The following is a 23,357-nucleotide window of genomic DNA, read 5'->3' on the forward strand; positions in this document are numbered from 1 at the left end:
TATTATTAAGGATTCTTTCAAAACGTGCAGGTACCTTCGTTATAAAATCGAATATACGCGCTTATGAATTATTCGCCGTACGAGGTTCGCCTGTGTCTTGGGGATTTGTTGGTTGATAAATTGCTGGGACGAAAAAAAGAGAGGAGAATTTTCCACTTTCAATTCCAGGCGACCTTACGCTAGATTTTTATCCAACATTAAGTTACGTGCATATTTTTTTTCTACCCAATAGAATGTAAAATTTTTAAAAGGCTGCAAGTCGATAGCTGTAATTGAAAGCAGAAGTGTTTAGGAAAATTTGCGTCATATTTTTCAAGACGTTTGTCAATATTTATAATCAATGAGTCATAAATTTCGAATCTTGAGTTTATTGAGATCAAGGAAACTGGAAGAAAAATCTTGTCAAGAATTTCGTATAATCTTGAATCCGTAGATTTTAGGAAATGTTTGAGGCTTTCATTCTTGCTCAAATATTTACTTCTTTTTCAAACTTCTAATATCAATTTTTCTTTTCAACAGCTCTTGCATCGAATTCCGCGTCATAAGGCAGCTGATTCCTATTTAATTCTTGGATAAGTGCTCCTTTGAAGTCTCTGCAAGGAAGTAAAATGTACAGCAGCAGCAGCAGCAGCATAATATAGCAGCAGAATCAGCAAAAGCAGCGGCAGCGAAGTGTTGAGCAAAAAGGTAATTGCCTTCTCCTACGATAATTAAATTCACCTATTAAATCGAATCTAGCAGAGGTAAATTGAACCCCAATTTATCCATCCATCCTGGATCAAACAAATTAGCTGTAATCGTTTAAAATTCACTCCAATATATATATTTAACCCGCAATTAAAAATGCAATTTTTATATCTAGAATTTTTTCAACAGTTTTTTATCAAAAATTACAATTTAGAATTTTCTTTCCCGAAAAAGGATTAGAAATATGCTATTTAAGGATCTTTCCATTCCTTTCGTACATAAACAATAAATTTTGTTTATTCGCTAATTTTGCTCCTGGCAAATATTTCACGAATATTTTCACTCAATCAACTCTTATTCAAAGTTTTGGATCCTTTTCTTGTTTAAACCAATGATTAATTTCCGAACAATAAAGAAAAAAAACAACAAACAAAAAAAAAAAAGGGTTGTAGAAAAATTCGAAACGAATTACAGTAACCAATTATCTAATTTTTAAATGGAAAACAACAAGGGTGGCTGCAAGCTCTGTTCAAGCTTACACAAATATCGTCAAACGGGAAGGCTCAAAGCGGTTGAAAGCGGGCAAAAAAAATTGTCAGTAATAATTTTATAAACGGCATGCAGCTGCCGGCAGCCGGTGCGTCAAAGTTGATACGGTTAACCGGAAAGCCATTATCCAGAGTGCAATATCTGTCGCATATAAAAGCCCCGCGCTGCGCAAGCTTGCCCGATTTTTCCGCACGTGTCGCTTTGTTCATGGAAAACTGACCCCTGCGGAAACATCGCTCCGAATATTTGTAATCCTTTGTGTACTTCGTTGCGTTGTTTGTATATTTTTTTGCTGTTTTTTTTTTTTTTCTCTTCTTGTACATTTCGTTCCCTATTTTTTCGTGTTTTTCAATTCGCTCGTTTTGTTTTCCTCGCATTTTCATTACCGTTTGACTGCGGTAGCTTTTCTTCGTATTTCCCACGCTTCGAATGCTACTGGATAGAAAAAAAAAAAAAAAAAGGAAAGAGACTTAGCGATGAATTGTTTTTTTATTTTCTTTTTTTTTTCAACTCCTTCTATCTGCTTCATACGCGCAACTTCGACAAAGTATAGAATTCTACGTTTCTTGCAGCAGCGGCAGCAGTTGAAAATTTTGCTAATTTTACGTCTTTCATGTTTTTCTTACCATTCGTTTCATTTTACCTATTTCATCATCACAGTGTTTCTGTTCGATTGCGAATTCCGAGCTTTCGAAAATTCGAATCTTGCTGTACGTCAATTACCCAAATTTAGACGAATGACGATATTGAAATATGAAAGAGAGAGAAAAAAAAAATAAAAAAATCATCTCTAAGCTCCATATTCTGGAATCAGAATTATTCAGGAGTTAAAACTGACGTATTCGTATGTATCAATGTATCCGGATCTCGCAATTTTGCTATAAAATCTTGTCTTCTTTATACCCCATTTTTTATCCTCATAATTCTTATCTTTCAAGGCGACGTAAAAACTTAATCAAGATTTGTGGCCATAACTAAAATATGATTTTCATTATTATATCCTCTTATTTTCATTTTTCTTTTCTCCTCAGTTACACAGAGCGACGAAACGGCAGTAACTTTTATTTATTACCGACGCCCAGCGTCCTATTAATATATACCTATACTTATGCGTATATATACTATACACGTATTATATATATATATATATATATGTATGTATGTATATACATATATACACGTGGCATTAGGGTACCTATATTAATTTCACCCGAACGATATAACAATAAACCGTTAAAACGCTCGCACGCATATGCACAAAACACTCACACACACACACGGAATAATAATATACGAATACGATGTCGTGGGTATTATTCAGGCCCCTTCACCTCTGATTTACTCCGTCCCAAAACTGTCGTTAAATCTCGATTAAACTTTATCGAACTTCCCATGTATAAAGCCATAAGGCACCCATAGACTGGGTGCTGAATCTGCGTCTTAAGACTATAGATGGAACGATATTAAACATTAGGTGCTTTGATTGAAGACCGAAATGTAACAATTATACGCACCAGGGTTCGAAATGCAGTGTAATCGATCAGGCGAGGAGAAAATACCGGCTGATAAGAAAGACGATCGGATTTGATTGTAAGAAGCGGTTTTGACATCGAGGCTAAGATAAATTTGAGATATTGTTAAACCTTCGAGATTGCGTGATGAACTAATAACTGCTAACTGAATAATTTAACGAGTAAGAAGAGCCTTTTGCCTCTTTGTGTGATAAAGAGAATCGGATAAAATGGCTGGAATTGAGTTGGGAGTTGGAAAAGCAAAGTGAGAAAAATGGAGAAACGGTTACCTTACAGTTTTTATAAAAATAGACTCGTCAAGAAACGATAATTGTTTTAAATCTTGCGACTCACGAGAGATTAAGAACGTAACGAATGATTGGTTATTCAATTTTAACGAGCTAATTAATTGGCGATAATTATCTACCACTGTTATTTTTTGCTATACAATTTTCCCTACTCAGCTCGACGATTTTTATTGTTACTTTTTTTTTAGAAAAATTATTTCATTTCCAATTTAAAATTAAACTCTGCTCAATTAATTTCATCTCACCTTGTTTTCTCGCCGATCCTCAGTTTTCAAGTTTAGTGTAACGTCTTTGTAAGAATCTTTGCTGTAAATCACTAAGGCGACTCAAATTTTCACCTAAAATATGTTTACTAAGTTCATTGTTACGTTATGTTATCTTATGTTGCATACGTACACTCTTCATTGAACTTAGAACGTAAAGATTTTTAACTGTCACAGTTATGTCAGGAAATGAGATAAGGATTAATTCGGAATGATTATACGGATATCGATGTAATAAAAAAATAAAAAGGAGAAGGTATAACCGTGATCGATATAACTTTATAGAACAGTGTTCAAACAATCTCTTAACTTAGCAATACTAGCAATGCATGTTCAATTTGCTGTAATTCGCAGGCAGCGATAAAAGCTCATCAACCGTAGTGACTATGCATCATAAACAATAGCCAAGTTCGTTTGACCTTAGAACCTGATATGCAACGGATCAAGGTAAAAACAGATTGTGAAATGATATTAAAGAAGTCAAAAACGAGAAAAAAAAAAATTAGTTAGATAACGAACTTTTATTATGAAAGTTTGTTTTCTGTATAAAATATTCTTTGAATTACTCATCTTTAAAAAGATTTGCAAATCTTTAGTCACACTCAAACCTTAAAATTAATTTGTTTCTGTTCACGTTTCTGTTGTCGTTAAATAAGTAATGAAACAAGTAATCGGTGTACCCGTTAGTCAATCGATTGTCTACTTTTAGTCAAAGAGAAACGGCGCCAGAATCAAAAACCTGTATTCGAGTTCACGAATATCAATGACGAATATTCGCGTCCGCACTTGCATTCACGAATACATAAGAATTTAAATATGCTACATCACTACATTGTGTCGTAAATTGAAGCTGTCGTCAATTTGTTGGGTGAAAAATTGGGGCCGTAGTCTCGTATATGCTACAGCGAAGCGTACATCAACTTTGATATATGCGAGTCTCGTTCGGATGCGCAGTTACATACGCCTATTTAAGTGTGGACTGGTAATCAGTCCGTCAGTGAGCTCGGAGTCCAGCCATGGATCAGACGTACTGCATAATCGGTCTAATTTTGGTGGCAGTCTCGCTTCTGTACCGGCATTTGACCAGCACTTACGGTTATTGGAAAGAAAAGTCTGTACCATGTTTGGATGGAGCTTTACCTGGTCTCGGACACGTCGCGCCGATGATTTTTCTGCGGAAGCAGATGTCTGATTTGTACCGAGAGTTCTACAACAAGATGCCGGATCGCAGTGTAATCGGTTTCTACAACTTTCGAAGCCCGTCTTTGATCCTGCGCGATCCGGAACTGGTGAAGTGCGTAATGTCGAAAAACTTCAAGGATTTCTCCGACAATAACTTCGAGATAGACAAAAGGATGGATCCCATACTTGCCGCCAATCCCTTCTTCACAAACGGAGATCGTTGGAAAGCCTCGAGACAGCAATTGAGCTCAGCCTTCACCTCGGGAAAGCTTAAATATTTATTCGAGTCGATCAGGATCGCTTGTGCCGAGCTTGACGGGTATGTGAATAAAAAATGCAGCGGGAAAGGTCACCGCGATACAGCCGAGCTGGAATTAAAGGATCTATTCTCGAAATACACTGCTGAGATCGTCGCAAGCTCAGCCTTCGGTGTCGACGGTGACAGCTTTAAAAGTGACAGTAAAGACGGACCGTTCAGAGCCGTTGGACGACTGGTGTTCGAGCCGAGCATCGCGAAGGGTCTGATCCAGACCATCGTGCTGTTCGTACCGATGCTGTCGAGGATTCTGAAGATACGTTTCATACCCAAAGAAGTGGATCAGTTCTTTAGGAAGATCGTCCAAGACGTTATGAAGCACAGGGAAGAGCGAGGCGTAAAACGTCCGGACTTCTTGCAGCTCATGATCGAGGCTAAGAAGAACTCCAAGGTCGACTCGAGCTTGGAGCAGGTCTTCGATGACAACGTCATCACCGCTCACGCTGCCTCCTTCTTCTTCGACGGGTACGAAACTGCCAGCATCACCTTAAGCTTCCTGGTATTCCAGCTTGCCGCACATCCCGAAGTCCAAGATCGTCTCCGCCGAGAAGTCGTAGACGTCGTTTCAAAGAGTGGTGGTCTCACTTACGAAGCTGTCCAGGAAATGGTGTACATGGATCGAGTCATCAGCGAGTCAGCGCGCCTTTTTCCCGTTGCCGGAGCTCTGCTGAAACGGTGCACGAATGACACCGAGCTCGTAGGTTCGGACGGAATCACTTGTCCCGTCAGTACTGGAACTTTTGTCGTGATACCGATTGCTGCTTTGCACATGGATCCCGAGCACTGGCCGAAACCTGAGGAATTCAATCCTGAACGTTTCACCGAGGAGAACAAACAGCAGCGACACAAATTTGTCCATCTTCCGTTTGGAGAGGGGCCGAGGATTTGTCCTGGACAACGGGTCGCCACGCTTATCATGAAGGCTGCTGTCGCGACGATCATTCAGAAGTACAGATTCGAACTTTCGTCGCGTACCAAAATTCCCATTCAACTGGACCCGAATTACTTTTTGACGACTGCTGTTGGCGGACTTTGGGTTAAATTCACACCGTTGTAAAAGGAGCTGCTTCTTCATGGACTGATAATGTAGGGATCTTGGCCCCTTTGGCCTCGAATGTCGAATCGGTAGTGATTCAAGGTCTGAGAAATTATGATCGTTTTCAGTTTCACTTGAGTTTTTCTTGACTTGGTTTTCACAGTCAGTATGTACAACATTCACTTCATTAAAAGTATCTCATATCATCCTTTCTAGTCTCTGTTGTTTCGTAAATATTGCTTGTTAACAACGGGAGAAACAAAATGGTTTACGCAATTGCAGGTAATTTTGTATGCCAGAAATTAGTTGTGAAAAAAAGAGCAGTCCTTATTCAGTCATAGTCCGTCTCCTACGATTCCTGAACTTTACATTATAATAAAGATTTTCAACATATATCAGGTTTGGTGATGAGATTTGTACAAGTAATTGTACCTGAAAATTTTTACGGTTGTGATTTGAGGTGTTTTGCATTCAAGTAGAGATATTGGATTTAAAATTTATGTATAATAACAATACCATACAATTATCGCATAATATGAACAACTCTGACCTGGTACAATCTTATCGACAGACTGATAACACTAACCGCTAGACGAGAAGTTACAGTTCTCGATCATGTTTTTAACCTTGGATATGTATCACCCAGCGAGTTACTGCCAATGTGCGACTATCGCCACTTGTCGTTATGACCTACTTTATTGCGAAGCTCATTTACCCATTACCACCAATTTAAATAGCTATCATTGCTCAAAGTGCGATATGAGAGAATTTTTCTTCGTCCAAAAATAGTATCATTGTTTTTTCTCCTCGTGAAATCAACGTAACGGTATTTTTAATTGTTTGAATATGACGGATTTGGTAATTAAATTAAGCTTGGGGCCAAAGAAAAGCTTAATGATTAATCGAACAGATTTTTTTCATACATGAATAAGAGATTCAAAAAACCATTGCCCATTGACGATAACTGTTGAAGAAAGTGATACGATGAATAAAATTCTCCTAAATCGCATGAATAATTTTCAAATTTGTAAAATCCTGAAAACTATCTTTATATACGTAATGCTATATATGGGGCCTTCCATGTCAAATTGATCCCTCTTTTCCTGCACCATTTTTAATTCGTTCCGCGATTTTTTATACGCTCCGTTTCAAAATCACCCTCATTAATTACAACGAATTGAGCATTTTAATATGAATTCCGAAAAAATTCGTAGTACCGTATAAGAGTTGGGACAATTTCTGAAAAAAATTTGAACAAAATCAAAAATGGTGAGGATCAGGTGTCGGTTGGATTCGCATGGAATTCCCCATATGTATACATATACTCGGGGTGAACTTATACTTATATGTATGTATAGCATGCACATACTCATCCACATATATATATATATATATATATATATATGTATTGCGATTTCGTCAAAGGATCGTAGGGACGTGTGTCGTACGAGGCGTAAGTGTCTTATAGGTATTTCGAAACGCCGGTCGATCGGTGCAGGGAACTTTAGACCGCCCCGCTTTTTTCCGTATAAGGTACGTATATACACACATACCCATACGTGTACGGTGAAACGTGGACGGAATTCCTGAGCGGAAAAGTGAAAAACTTACCTCTTTAAGCTGCCTCTAAGCCCGGCTTCCCCGTCAGATATCCAAACGTGACAACTTATCCCTCCCCCATACCTTAACCCATTCCCTTTTTCTCCTCCGGAAACACCCCTCGTGTATTATGTTGTTGCCCTTTTTTTCGGGCAGAGAGATGATGGAAAAAAAGAAGAATAAATAAGAGAATAAAAATAAAACATGAAGAAAATAAAAAAAAAAAAAAAAACAAACAACACGCACACACACACTGGACGGGAAAAGTTTCGCAACGGTACTCGTCGTATCCAATTTCAAGACTATAAATCAATTTTGAATCGTATAATTACTTTTTGCTTCTCATTTGTCGGTCTCCTAATGTTTTTTTTTTTTTTTGTTGTGTTCATTTCTTATTTTTTTCTCACTTAAAGTTGTCTTGTATAATTTGATTGTAATTTGTACAAAATTGATGAAATCTGAACATGTATTGTAAAATTGTATAACGGTCAACAGCGAAATTTTACCAATCAACGAACGAAGCTTTCCTCAAGGCTGCTTTCGCTGTATATCCGCTACGCATTACTATCCGTAGGTAGATGTGTATATATATATATATCCATGCATATTATGTATATGTATAATGTATGTGTACGCAGATTGTGATTAATATTTATTACGTCCTACCCACGATTTTCCAACACCGTTTAACATATACAAATGTATACCATACATACGTAATACATAGTTTATTATGTATCGCGGCAAAATTCACGTTACACAGTCAAAACTCTCGGCAAGATTTACCTCCTCGGTGTAAAAACTTACGTGAATACAAATTTGAAAAATGAAAAAAAAAAAAATAAATAAATAAATAAAAAATCGATCATCGTACAAATTGACGTTACTTGTATATTTATATTGAGAAAAAAAAAAAAAAACCCCGGTTACGAAACTTCTGTAAAATTGTCAGTCGTTACAAATTCGTAACGAAGGGAAGTTAACGATTGCGAAAAGTTGGAATCTCCACAATTAAATATTTATTCACCGCGTATGAGATCGATCACTTGTTTCCTTTCCATCCTCTTTTAACAGTTTGAAAAATACGATGTTCGGAAATCTTTTTTTTTTTTTTTTTTTATTTTATTTTTTATTTAATTTTTTTTTTCTCCCTTCAAGGATCGAAAAGATTTTACCCTCGTCGATTTCCGCGGACATTTCTATGAACACGCGATTTATTCAGATTCTCGGGATACGTCCTCCGATACGGGTTTGGAAAGGGAAAGAGGGGCGGTCAATTTTTCATCATACAGGGGTAGAAGTTTCTTTACCTTGTCCTTTATTTTTTTTTTTTGTCTCGTCTTATCGTCTCTCTTTCACCGTTCCTTTTATATATATATATATATATATATATATATATATATATGTATGTATATACTTTTCTGTATTCAATTTGCGTCGAAGCTCTGCATCTATCCTCGCTTTCGTACCTCTTGGCTTTCCTTCTCCGTCCGAACTCGGTTCCCCTTTTTCTTACCTACACCTGCCGTCGATGTACACACCTTTACGTAGGCCAACCCGCTACCCGGTGCAGATCGAGCAGCCCCTTGATGGTAATCAGATGTAAAACGTATGCGGCGCGTATTAACATAGCTCGCCTCGTGTACCGTCAATATACACCCCCTCCATCTCTCTCTCTCTCTCTCTCTCTCTCTCTCTCTCTCTCTCTCTCTCTCTCTCTCTCTCTCTCTCTCTCTCTCTCTCTCTCTCTCTCTCTCTCTCTCTCTCTCTCTCTCTCTCTCTCTCTCTCTCTCGCTCTCTCGCTCTCTCTTCACCCGGACCCGAATCTAGCCCAAGATAATTCTGGGACACCCCCTCACTCGAGCATAACGGAATGGGTCGAGTGTCTGCTCGCGAGTGATGGATTGTGTGTTTGAATCTATTCGGTGTATATATATATATATATATATATTGTATGTATATATACGCGCGGTTTTCGTCTTGGTGTGTGGATTTTCACTCGCGGTTTCTACCAACCCATCAAAATTTTGATAGATGGATAGATTTGCATTCTGTACGTGCGTGTGTGTGTTGTTATGGCAACACTGATTATATTATTGTTGTATGTATGCGTGTCTGTGTGTTTGCCTTTTATCGGAATTTCCAAATATTGGTTGAATATTATACTAGAGCTTTTTTTTATTTCTAGTTTTACTGAGTACCCATCATAGCTTCTGAATTTTGTAATTTGCAGTATTCCTGTTCATTTTTATTAATATTAAATTCAAATGTTTCATTATTTATCTAGTTAAGTTTCGTCGATTTTTTTTTGTTTTTTTTTTCTCGCTACTGACAAGACAATTTCGAGTTTCGATCTTTTGGTTTTTGATTTGGTAAACATCGGTTTATAATATTTCAATTCTTAATATTTCGGTTCTGTAATTATCGTTTGTCGATTTGTATCTCAATGCGTGAAATTAAATCGAAATATTATCGTTCACTTTTTAATTACTCAACATTCAATATTACGGAGAATTTTCAATCTCCAATTCCTCGGATTTTCCTTTTTCAACTTTGATCTCTTGATTTCGGGCAATAAGATTTCCGTTTCATGTATTGTTATATTACGGATCGTGACGTTTGAGTTGAATATAAATTTCAGGAACGGAATAACAATTAAAGTGCTACAACGTGTTTTTTCTCTAATTCAAAAAATATGAAAGAAAGAAAGTGAAAAATCAAACGAGCGTGATCTTTCACATCACGTATTTTCGCATATTCTTTCTTTCAGTCTAAATAAAATTTTCAGGGATTGCCACGGTGGAAAATCCCAAGTTAATTTTTTCCAAAACACCCTAATGCCTACTGAAAATTGAGTAAAAATGTTTATATATTTGTATATAAATGGCAAATTTGTCAGACCTTGCGAGAAGGTTTAAAAGGTTGAGATAAATACCTGTGCTTTTTTATGAAATTTTCATTTCTTAATTTGAAACAAACATTTGGAAGTTGCATCTCTTAAAAATTTGGAAAAAGTAAAAAATACGGACGATCCTCGTACAGAAGACGTGTAGAGAAATTCTTTGCCAGTTATCCAGAGGCGATCTTCTCAAATTCGTTTCGTTCTCCGAATCTTTGTCCCTTATTCTCGCCGGCGCGTTTCCTTCGCCCTAACAATTTCTCCCGCTTAATTGGACACAGCTACTTTATGCCAGGTGGATAAATTGGCGCACTTTTTCATTCCCGTTAGGTACGCGTCGTGTTAACCGTACAAGAGACGCGTCTGCTAACGCGGCAGATTCTCTCTGAAATGAAAATGATGCAGAAAAAGAGCGAGAGGGGATAAAACGGGGGTTGAAAAGGGCCGGCAGGCACAGAGCGGCAAAGAAGAGTGCCGGCACCGAATCACGGGGTGGAATATAGGCGCGTGTGCTTTATAGGTGCCGTGCCAATTTGGCTTAGGCCTAGCCCTACGCTTGTTAAAATTAATTAATTTCCTCAGAGAGAGAGAGAGAAGGACGGAGAACGCGGGGAAAGCGCGAGAGAGAAAAGAGCTGGAATTGAGACGAGAATGCGAGAATTATCCTCAGCGCAGGAGGGGGGGTGAAAAGTGAGCGCAAATCAGAGCATATCTCAATTCCAGATACTATATATGATCGTTAATTTTCGATGTGTTAGATTCATATCTGGAAGAATTAAATGACGGGCGAATTCCTTGGAGAATATAAAAAAAAAACGTTATCTCGTCGTTGAATATATATGCATATATATTTTTTCAATTCACACTCTTGTACATGTTTTACACGAAACATGAAATTTCGTTCCAATTATTTTCACTTTCATTACATCGCGACGACATTTGTTAATATCCAATTATTTTTCGTACCATTTTTGGTATTGGTTTTTTTTTTTTTTTTTCTATGGTATTTTTACATACCGTTACGTTTGATCTTGAGGGAAAAAAAATGTGCACCGATCAATGATGCAGAATTGAATTTGCTTAAAGCTCGAAGAAACGTTCAAACAGGTTGCATTTTTTGTCGTGTGAAGACTTTTCGAAAAAACTTTCAATAATTAATTATTGGTAATCGTAATATAGAAAGTCCTGATGAAGTTTGATAAAACGTGAGGAATTAGTTGATGCAGTAATTTTATAAGGATTGAATTTAGCCAATAACAAATAATCTGGATTGCAATGTTGGTAAAAATATTTATATCTGCAATGTAAGTACAGTTCGAGAAGTAGGACTTGATTCAAGGTTAGGAAGATCGTTTGAATTTTTTTTTTTTTTTTTCTATCGCATATACGTGTCTACACTCATCAACCTCATATACATACGTGCCTATAACTTATCGAGCATATGGTGCAAAAGAAATACGTCCAAAAACGAAGTCCAGGTAGCAGACCCACTTCAAAATCCAATTACCATTTTTCGATAGTTAGGAAGAAGTTTGAGGTTGCGAAGGTTCGAAACTGGAGGAGTAGTAGGTATATACCTAAAGTGAGAAAGAACTTTGAGTGAAAAATAAATTTTCCACCCTTTAAAAAAAAAAAAAAAAAAACGGTTGAATAATTCGCGATGAGTACTTGAAAAATTGCCGGTGAAGACTGAGGAATGAAGAAAGATCCGAAGACGGTGAGTTAAGTAGGAAGGAAATTGTTGCGAATAAAAGAAAAAAACAAAGAAAAAAGGAAATTAATTCAAGTAAGTTTTAGATAATATTTTCGTATTACCAAATTTGTCGGTGGACAATTCGCAAATCGCGTGATAATTGTAGAGGAATTTATTCGTAACCGGCTTGTCATTCTCTTCGTCGCATACCGCAACTGGAGAAAGTTTTGTACAGGTATAAAAGGCACCGCGCCAAGCGATCAACATCTTCTCTGCTTTCAAATTATACCCGTGGGCTTCGAGGGTTGCGTTTTAAGGTATAAAGACATTTACAAGCCTTTGATGAAAAACGATCCTTTTTCATCGCTAACGAAATATTATACTCAATATACACGGTGTTTCCTAGTAAAATGCCGCAGCTTGTTCGGTTGCCTTACACCGAGGGGCTGAAATATCGTTAAAAAAGATCTGCAGTGTTATCGGTAGTTGCCGCAGATCTATCGATAATTGGGTAGGTCTGTTTTGACGATATTTTAGCCCCTCATTGTTAGGCAACTCAACACATTGTGGTAATGACTCGGGAATATCGTGTAGTTGCAAATGATATGCCGTGAAATTTAACCTGAAATTTGAAGTCGGTTTTCTCGATTTGCTGAAAAATAATTAAAAATAAAATAAAAAGTGTGAACGACGGAGTCTTCGGGTAATTTTTTGCACATGTTCAGGGTGTTAACGGCGTATAAAACCAGGGGCTCAAAGGCGCATATAATAAGAAAGCGGGATTAGGTATGTATATATACGTATATAGACATAACACGAGGAACAGGCTGCGTATATAAAGTTTTTAATTATTAAAGGTAATATTTTAAGTTTCCTAATTACGCCGTATTAACTTAACAATGGGAAATTAGTTCCTGCCCCGGAACTTTTGTTCGCGTATCCCTGTGTATTTATTCTTACCAACCGCGGCAGCGTTTCAGGCATCATCAACAAACAGCAACCTGGAATTCGGGATAAGGCTCATTCCCGAGTCCTGCAGGACCACGGGAAGACCATAGATGCTCGCCCGGCTACATGAGTCGGCCCGAAAACACCTCAGCCAACTTTTTTACGACCCTAAATTTGCCCTCAACCATCTCTGGCATCCCCTTGACTTTTTATAAAACTCTACATGCCGCAGACTCGCAATTAGTCAAACCTTGCAGGTTAAAAATAAAATAAAATTTCATTTACTCATTCTCATAAATTTTTTTCACCGTATTCCTTTGCATCGTACGAAGGTTCTGCACTTTTATCAGATTTTTCTCTCTCGGAACAGAGATTAGGCTGCGTACAGGGCATTCCTTGCCGAATTGACCCGTACTTTTTTTTTTCTTTTTTTTTTTATTACATTTTCTCAAATAAAATGAAATCATTTTTTCTCAGCTTCTGTGAAAGTCGTTTCAAAATTAAATACAGTTACATCGTCGTTAGCTGTAATTCGAAGAGAAAATTAAACGACGTAAAATCGATTAAAGAGAAAAGCTATGTGAATCTGATTATTGCGAATAATAAAGTCGACAAAAGGGTGATACCTTTATTTAAAAATGATCGGAAACGATGCTCGTTATTATTCAATTTATTGCTACCTCGCGAACAATTATTTTGACGTTCATTCCTTTGTGTATCCTTTACTCGCGTGTGATGAAATTATGAAATTGTGTATTCGTATACCTCTTTTTGATGCTATTGGATGATCGCGAGGCGGGCGAAGCTACATAATCCAGTCGAATTTATATTCCGTACGCTGCGTCGTTTATAATGAAATACTGAAATTATCATTTTACACATCCCAAACGGGTGATACAACCCATCATATACGTATCAATGTGTACGCATTAGGTATTGTACAACCAGACGAGTCATATATTCAAATATAGTGTATTCTACAGGGTGTTCTATGTCGAATAAAACAGATTGACGAAATATCTCAGCTACATTAATTTTCTAATAACGAATAAATTATCGCGAAAGAACGTTTTCTCGATCGTAACTTTACTTGTTTTAACGAAGACAAACGCGGACGCTGAAAGTTTTCCAAGAGATCTAATATCACAATAATTTATTCTAAGTAATAAGAAGAAAAGGCCACTAGATACAAAAGTTCTAGAAAATTTTTATAATTGCAGTAATACAATTTTTATTCAGAAACAAAGGTGACAGAAATTTCATTGCGTTAATTTTATCAATAATTTTTTACAGTTCCGTTAAATTACGGCAAATAGATCTTTCATTTCGTTTTGTCAAATTTTTACAAAACTATCCGACGATAATTTGTGAAGAAAAAAATCTGACGCCTGAATGCGGTAAGAATACGTGAGATAAAATTATCGTTACACAATATAATCTTTGGTCACTCGATTTTCGTAGTTTTTGAAACGCTTTCTTCATTAGGTTTGCTGAAAAATTGACACCCTTTACATCGACAAAAAAAAACTTGTCGGCATTAGTAGCAAAAAATAAATCAAGGTTTTTCTCATAGAGTTTCATCTCTTCATTAGCGTTGCCGAAAATAAAGAAGAAAAATAAAAATGTATAAAAGAATTAACAAAGAAAAAAAAAAAAAATAAAATAAAATAAAATAACAATCGACGGCGATAAAAAATCCGGTAAAAAACGCTCCCACGGGGAATTCGTAATTACACAGATTCGTTCGGGTAAATTTTCAATCCGAGTATATTTGGTCAACTCCCAGGATCGTCGTCCATTATCAATTCGACATTAATTTAACCGCGTATACAACGTCAACATTTCACTCACACATTGGCATAACAGCTGGTATAACGAATCGTCGATGGGTTTGAGAGTTTAAATTTTAATCACAGCTATGAGAAGAATTACAAACGAGTAAGAGAATTTTTTTTTTTTTTTTTACCATCTGTTTTACGTTCCTAGTGAGAGAAAATTTCATTTGGTTCCATTTTTTAACGTACGTAATTTTGAAAATTGTACGATTTATTTTCACAAAATTATTTTGAAAATTGAACAACGATACGCACTTCTCAGAGTGCTTAATAAGTTTGAAATTCTGTCGGTTTTGAATGAATAATTTACTTGTTACGTACACTGTACATATAAAGTCAACCGGGCTAAGAAACTTGTGTGTAACAAAGTTTCCTGCAAGCAACTTTTAATACCCTTCTGCTCTGCACAGATGAAATTGCCGTAGGTAAATATGTATAAATATGTATAAATATGTATAAATATGTATACATACGTAACATATATATATATATATATGAAAAAAAAAAATTTTCGCGTGTTTCTCAAATAGGAAATTTTTCTATTTCTATTTTTCAATTGATATTTTATCTTCATATTCTGTTAAACTTACTTGTATCATTAATATTATTATCGTTGTTGTTGTTGGTGTTACTTTAGAAATTGATAACATTCTTTGAAATGCTTGGATTTTTATTTTCGCACTTGTTTCCATGTCGGACGTATTTCCACCCCATTTCAATTATAATGGGAAAACTCTTTTTCACGGTTTACCGACTTTCCTGCCCGAGTGAAATATTTTTTAATTTTCACTTTTCGTAATTCATAATTATGCTTTATACTTGCGTTTTTCTTTCCCGTTACGCGCTGGTTTCTTTCGGGTGAAAAATTAAAAGTGAAACAGAAGAAACGTAATGATAAACTATTAACTCGGTTTAAAATGGTAAAATCTACCTGTTGGAATTATTTTTTCATCGTGTTTTACCGCTGAGAAGTTTTTGTTTCTGTTTTTTTTTTTTTTTTTCTTATTTCCCTTTTTCACACAAACGTCGGAACGAGATTCATCGGAAGTTTGCTGAAATCAATGTTATTTTTAAAAAAAGTTTCTCGACTTTGATTGCGTTTCTTTCTCTCGTGATATTACGACATGTTCCAATAATTTATTCACTCAAAAACAGAGGTGAAAAAATGCTTTCTAATTTATCGCTACATATTTTTATACGATGTAAAAAACTGCCGCGTAATTATTGTTAACAATTTATAAAGCTGGCTTTATCCTTAACACGATTTTATCAATTAAATTCTGTTAATTAAATTTCGAGAGAGAAAAAAAAAAAAAACGTTTTTTAAATTTCGCAAATCCGTTTTTACAGTGCAATTCGCGAGCTTGCGGAAAAAGTTTTTCAGGTCACGTATAAACTTTAACTCAAGCCGTAAAACTTGCGGGTAAAAATCACAATGAGGAAGTTTGTGTGCTTTTAGTTTGTTTATTGGTCAATGGGGTTGAACTTCGTTGTATGTACAGGAATACAGCAGAATGTCGCGCTTTGACATTTCGCCCGTTCATAAGCTACAAGCTGCATATTTTTAATATCTATGAACTGAAATGTCCACCTCATAAATTCACCTGTGTCTTGATATGACCTTATATAGGTAATTAGTGAACTTGGATATGTAGTAGCTTTGTTACATGTGGACGATTGGTCACTTTCAATGAATTACTTCAATAAAAAAAGAAGAAGAAAAAAGGTTCGCAAACACACGAATTTTATCCAATGAGACGAAGACACACAATTTTTCTTACAACTTCACATAAATCGCATTATTTCTAATCTATTTCGATTAATCGATTGTTTCGAATTTTTTTCCAACGGTGCTTACGAAACCAAAATTTCGTTAATTTCAGTTCGTAGTTTCGACAAGGGAAAAGTTTTTTTTGATAATTTGTAGTTTCGTTAAAAATATTTTTCAATTTGCGGTGAAAATATTCATTTATCTTTCGTTCATTATATCGAATGGGTATTTAGTGAGTAAGAAGATGATAATAATTAATACGTTATTTTACGGTTGTGAGAAACAAAAACCGATTATGCGGAAAAATAATTGCTTGAATCGAAAGTCGGTTATTTTTGGTCTCTTTTAAATATCACAGCTAGAAACGAAGTCAGCTCCATGACTTTGGCCGACTATTAAAAATAAAATATATTAAAAAGGTTTGCTTCGTGGAATGGGAAAAATCGTGGAAAAATATATATATATATATATATACATAGCTATCGCTCTTGTGTAAAGAGTGGATGAACACAACACACAGACACACACACCGAAGGCGCCTTCAGTTTTATGGGAGAGGCGGATATTCCCAGTTTCTCCTGCAGCACTTAGCGAGAGAGCAAAAGCTGTTAGCTTCCGGTTGCTGATGTTGTCTCAAGTAAACCGGACAAGCTAGTTCGTTATCAACGCACAGCCGCCTTTCCTCCGCCCTCCGGCTCATCCCTTGTACTGGGACTGTATAACATATCTTGATTTTTCTCGATTTTTCGTCTTTATGGGAATTCGATGTCGGGCTCACTTTGGATGAAAGAGGTCCAATAGCGCGAAGACGGTGAGGAAGAAATTTGGTGGAGAAGATGATCTAAATTAACGGGAAGATACGGTAAATATGGCAGATGATGCGAGAGAAACGAAAGAAATTTCCACGTGTCGAAATGAAAAGAGTCTTAATCGTCAGATCTTTTTTTTTTTTAATTCGAACAACACTGATTGTTCACTTATACAAATTTATTAGGTACACTTGTAATTAAATCCTAAAATCACAATCACTTTACTTTCAAAGTTTGGTCAAGAATCAAATTTTTATGAATAGTGTTTATAAATTGAGGATTACTTAAGTTTGTATAAACTAATAAGTCTGATTACAGGCTCATGAGAAATGACTGTATTAGAATCACGAGAAAAACAATGAAACCCAACATATTTTCTAATTTTATCACACTGATACAATTTTCCCGTTTTCAGCCGGATTTTTTTTTTCAAATTTCTATCAATGGCACCGTTTTCTCTATGTCAAAGCTGAAGTTTTGGTAAATTCTTCCCGTAACAATTTCTGGAATTCATCAAGGCGTATACAATTTCGATTATACATTCAAGTGCAAACGGCAGTTAATTACTATTCCCATTGTTTTTTAGATTTGACAAGCAAACACGAAAATTTTATGTACCGATTTCTTGGCTTTTTGAAAAAAAAAAAAAAAAAATCCTTATCCATTCGATTTTATCATTCTACAATTTTCGACTTCGTATTTTTTCAAGTCCATTTTCTTGATTTTTATATTCTCGCAAACTTTTTCCACTCGCCTCGTAGCTTATTTTTTTTTTTTTTTTTCGTTATTTAACAAGAACTCTGCAGCTGGCTTTCGGCTTCACGCTTCAATGCTCGCGCGAAACAATACTTTCCTTAGCAAACGTGCGCGGATGTACGTTTACCGAGAGGTTTTAGACTGCAAGAAGCACTGCAGAGAGTCAGAGACGCTGTTTCGATGGCTCTCGAAAGCACAATGCAACCTGTATATATATATATATATATACTTACGTTTTTCGGTTTATACCCACCTTTTATCAAGCCTCTATATTCTAGAGCTTAACGGTTGAAAATACAGCGCGAACAAACTCAATTTTTCTTCCTTACTTTTTTTTTTCGATTTTTCCCCTTGTTGAGGCTTACGCGTGCAAAAAAAAAAAAAGAATAAAAAAAAAAAAGAAGAAGTTAATAAGCATCAAGAAGAAAAACTCAAACTAAAAGGAAAATATAAAGCACTGAAATCGTTTAATCATATTATTTTTATCATATGTAGCGGAATAAATTTTTACCATACATTTTTCTATACGCATATTATATACATATATGTACATATATATATACACACGTTATTACGAACTTTCTTTGAAACCTTTTTTCGTACAAATCATTTGACTCGATTTTTTAGTCTCTTCTCCGTGATTTTGATTCTTGTATGAGTAATGGTAGAGTTTTCAGGCACACCTTGGTTTCACGATGCAAATCAGACGAGATCGTTGATTATCTTTTGTGCATGTGATATATAAGCCAAGAAGGGATACAAGCTTGTCCGACGGTTTTGTGCATCTTCAGGCGAATTTGTATATCGTAATATTTTTTTTGAAATGGCCTGTAGTTAATTTAACATAGGCTAAATTCGATTGCATTTATGCGATTTCAGGGTATATCTGATCACGGTCGGCCCACATTTCGGCAACCGAGAGTGTACTCCGAATTCCACAAATACTGGCGCATTTTGTTGACATGTACCCTGAATTGCATAAATTCAGGCGGATTTTGTTGATATGCACTCTAAATTGCATAAGCGCAGGCGTACTTTGTTAGTATATACCATAAATTCAGGCGCATTTTTTTGACATGTACCCTGAATTGCATAAATGCAGGCGGATATTAATGAAATATACCATAAATTGCACAAATTCAAACGGATTTTTCTTACGTCAGATTGCCGAAGAAGAGTTTGGCGTGTAAAAACGTCGTTTCTGCCGACCTTTCGCTCATCTTGCTCAGTATTTGCTCGAATTCAATGCAGTACCGGCGATCTTCCAGAAACGGAGAATCGAAAAATGGATGGAAAATGGTAGAAAGAATACTCTGGTTACGCTGGCTGCACCTTCTATTTGAATATAAACAGCCCGTGAAAATGGTACGTTCTAGATTCGCATAGATGGTTTGGGTGCGCCCATTGTATTGCGGTTATAGCGTCCCCGCCCGGCACAGCATTCATGCATCTATGTATTGCGTCTAGTCTGCACAGAGTTCTTCTTGCCCATCCCGTCTCGATGCGTGGGTGTACACAGAAATGCACTTATCTATGCTGATCGACCTGCAAGCTGGTGGTTGCATACCTTGTCGCTTGCTGAATATTTGCATATTTTTTAGTTCTCCATTCCACACTGCGAAAAATTTCATTTGTTGTATTAACTAGAAAAATTCAGTAAAAAAGGTATCGTTGAAAAAACTGTTTGAATATCGTTGGAATTACGAAAAACGAGGTACGCCTAACCATTTTGCGATATCGTCGATCCTTTCTTGGTAATTGCAACGCAAAATCAGTTTCTGAGGTTTACTCTAATTTTTTAGTTAAACAAAGCTTTAACGTCAATTTATTCTTGCGCGAGCGTTAAATTTTCGCAACGGTTGCAAGAAAATATAGCAACAGTGAGCCTAATGAGAAAGAATAGTAACGGATACCAGACTTTCCGGTAACGGCTGGAAAACTAATTTTCATTTTCTACCTAGAACTATACTTTTCGATTGTGGTAAAAAATTAAAATAGTCAAGGACTGAACGGTAACCGGAACTAAAAATTTCTCTCAGTGTATTCTCATCTTACGCTTCTTACTGTATTTTGCGGCTGGAGCTCAATTACAATTCACCCTTACTGTGTTTGCCAAAAGTTGGAATATGCAGAGTGTGGAAAATTGCGATCGTCAATTTTTAACTTCTCGTTTCTCTGTTTTCAGTGAAAAAAGAAAGTTATTTTAATCACCCGGAGAATGATAAGTTGAGTTTTCACTAGATCTAGAAATTATATCTTGAGAATGGACGAATAGATTTGAATGAAAATTGGTAACGTTAGATTTTTTTGATCGTTGATCACGATGGCTGACTTTCAGCCACCCTAAATCCGTTTGTTTTGAAAACTTTCAGTTTCTCGCAACCTTTTTTTTTTATCCTCTTCATACACACTTTCTTCACACATGTATATGAACTCAAAATCGAAGCTGATGAGTGAAATGTGGGCGAAGACCGATTTCAAAAATTTCTAGTGATTATCTCGTTTCTGGTGCAGTATAATATTTTAATTTCTGTACAAATAGTAATCACGATTCACAATTTCTAAAGAAACGTAAGCGAATTGTTAGGAACTGGATGTTAATCCAATTTCTTTGCATCCAACTTCGTATTAAAATGTCTTTGTATTTTCTACGAAAGCATCAACTCTTTGTTTTCCTTTTAGTTAAATATTCTATCTTGACGCAGTATTTTTCCGATTTCTTAGAAACTGCAGTATTCAGTACATTAAAGTGAATAACGATCGCATTATAATATAATAAAACGAAACGGAGGTTGAAGTACGCGTTTCCTGTCTTTATTTCTATGTTGCCCTTGTTTTTCTCTGCGACACAGAGCTTTCAAGCTCGAAGAAAATTCGTTACCGCTGAAGCTCTCTATTGACTGTAAACGGAACTCGACGTGAATCCATTGATACCTCTTATATTCCTACTTCTTTTTAGTATATTTTCTTTGCTTCCGTTTTCTTTTCTTTCCTTTTCTTCTTTTTCTCCGCATTTCTTCCCCGTTACTTTTTACCTTTTTATTATACATTGTCACTTTTCATTCACCGTTTTCTTTATTTTTCTCACCTTTCCTCAGTCCTTATATTCGCGGGTCACATTTTTTTTATCCATGAAAGGTTTCGTCACACCGTCTCAATTCTCTTTGTTACGCGATATCGTACCGTTTTCGCAAAAGGAAGAAAGAAAAAATGTCACGGCCGATGCTGTTAATATACATTATAAATATCACTGTTCAAAATAATTGTCCTACGTGTTTTATTTATCTGGATAAAAACGAAAATTCAATCAACAAGTTGAAATTTTTCCGTCACAGCAGTAACTTTTTTATGCATTTCTTTTTAGTTTTTCTCTAAAAATATCCTGAGATCTTTCACATTTTCTCAAGTCGAATTTTAAAACACGTCAGAAACAACTCGTCCACTTGCATTCCGATACATCGAATCGTAAAAATTGTATAAAATTTCCTTCACGTTTGAGTTAATTTGTGGAATATTACTTGGCGTATGAAAGACGCGAAATAACGACTCGAAACAAAGACAGTCGGACAAAAAAATAGCTCAGCGAATCACATCGAGGTCTTTGCACCCGTCCTGAAACATTAGCCGAGATAAAGAAATGCTTTTTGCAAAATTGGACTTCGATAAGCCAGAAAGAGATCTTTTAGCCTGACTCTCTTCTTCTCCTTCCATTCTTCACTCACCCCTGCAGTGATCGAGGGATTCGCACCATCTCGTTGTACTCGTATTGGTGCGAGTTCGTGAAATAAATTTCTTCAACTGCCAAATTAAATTTTATATCAACAATAGAAATATTTACTCGTAGCTATGTAATACAGAACTGTTCAATTGCGTTGAGAAATTTTTAGTATATCTATTTATCGATGAAAGATATTTCAGTGATGAATCTTACCATTTTCAGTTTTTGATTCAATCAACGTTGGCTGTTTCAAATCAATTTCATCATATCCAGTAACAATATTTCTCAGCCTTTGTTTTTTCGAAATTATTCGAGTTCAATCAATGTAATTTTCATTCCATTCACAGGGAAAGAACTCGAATTTACAAATTACACCGATCAAATGTTTTACAAAGAAAAAAAAAAAAATTGCTTTTTCTGAATCAACAAAAAAGTGATCAAAACAATAATACCTGTTTCGATTATTAAATTAAATTTACACATAATTTATTCAAATAGTCAAAGCATTTCTTTAATCGCACTTGATCGCCATGTTTGTTAAATTATACAAAAAAAAAATAAAAAAATCATTTTCTTCGCAGAGTAATGTCAGTAAAAAAATTTCCCACGTCTCGGGATCCAGTTCGCGATTTTTCTCATATTTCTCTGCAGCAGCGCCGATGTGGAAAGTAACGCTTCGCAGAATCTGAAGGCTGGCTCGACGCAAAGAAGTCTGGGTCGGAATTTCGCTAAGGCAGGCATGCGGCTAGGCTGCGTGTAGTACAAGGTATCGTGGAAAAGTGGCTGATTGAAATTCAAAAGCACTCCTTAAAGCACGGGTGTAGAGAAGGTCTCAAGCGTCAACCTCATGCCTGTACCTAACCGTAATTTCTTCAGTGCTGTAGAAATTTCACTGACTCGCTGTAATTTTACCCGTTTGCATCGCCTCACAGGCGGGAGTGCAGAAAAAATGCTGCGACTGCGACGAACCTTTGAGAACGAAATCTGGCCCTTCGAAACAAGGATAACTCACGAATTTCCCTCCATAATCGTTCAATTTTATTCAACGATTCATCGTTTCGTTTGGAAAACTGTTTTTTCACCAATTTAGGAAACCATATTTTTTATTCTTTCAATACTCAGTTCAGTATTGCTATATTTCTTCATCGAAATCAATATCAGTTGTGGCTTGAAAAAAAAAAAAAAAAAACTTTTCAACAGTATCTGATGTTATGAAAAAACAAAAATTGTCATGCAGTGGGATTGTGGAAAATAATCTTCTGAATAAAAGAATTTGTCGCGGAATGAAATCAAACACATTTGCTAAATTCACCGTTTTAAACCGGCTTGAAACAAATATTCGATATCGAAGCTCTTGTTCATAATTTAATCCTGTTTTTTATACTTTTTATTTTCTTTTATTGTTATAGAAAACACTCCAGCTTACGAATTCAATAATTTTACAATCACTCGACGGGTGCCCGTTTCGCAATAAAAT

General features: G+C 36.0%; 2 protein-coding genes across 2 annotated transcripts in view; both read left to right on the forward strand.

Annotated features, from left to right (window-relative positions):
* Positions 1-23,357, forward strand: part of LOC107225271 (dynein axonemal intermediate chain 3) — a 74,716-nt gene that overhangs the window by 35,175 nt on the left and 16,184 nt on the right. Inside the window, exon 12 of the mRNA XM_015665682.2 lies at positions 520-687. The gene's annotated coding sequence lies outside the window, so the exon portion shown is untranslated. The remainder of the gene's footprint in view (positions 1-519; positions 688-23,357) is intronic.
* On the forward strand, positions 4,289-7,683 carry LOC107225272 (cytochrome P450 9e2). Its single transcript, XM_015665683.2, has one exon. It carries the CDS (start codon positions 4,335-4,337, stop codon positions 5,871-5,873), a length of 1,539 nt encoding a protein of 512 aa, XP_015521169.2. The 5' UTR covers positions 4,289-4,334; the 3' UTR covers positions 5,874-7,683.

Source organism: Neodiprion lecontei, chromosome 7 (assembly GCF_021901455.1).
Source record: "Neodiprion lecontei isolate iyNeoLeco1 chromosome 7, iyNeoLeco1.1, whole genome shotgun sequence".
Classification (NCBI taxonomy): domain Eukaryota; kingdom Metazoa; phylum Arthropoda; class Insecta; order Hymenoptera; family Diprionidae; genus Neodiprion; species Neodiprion lecontei.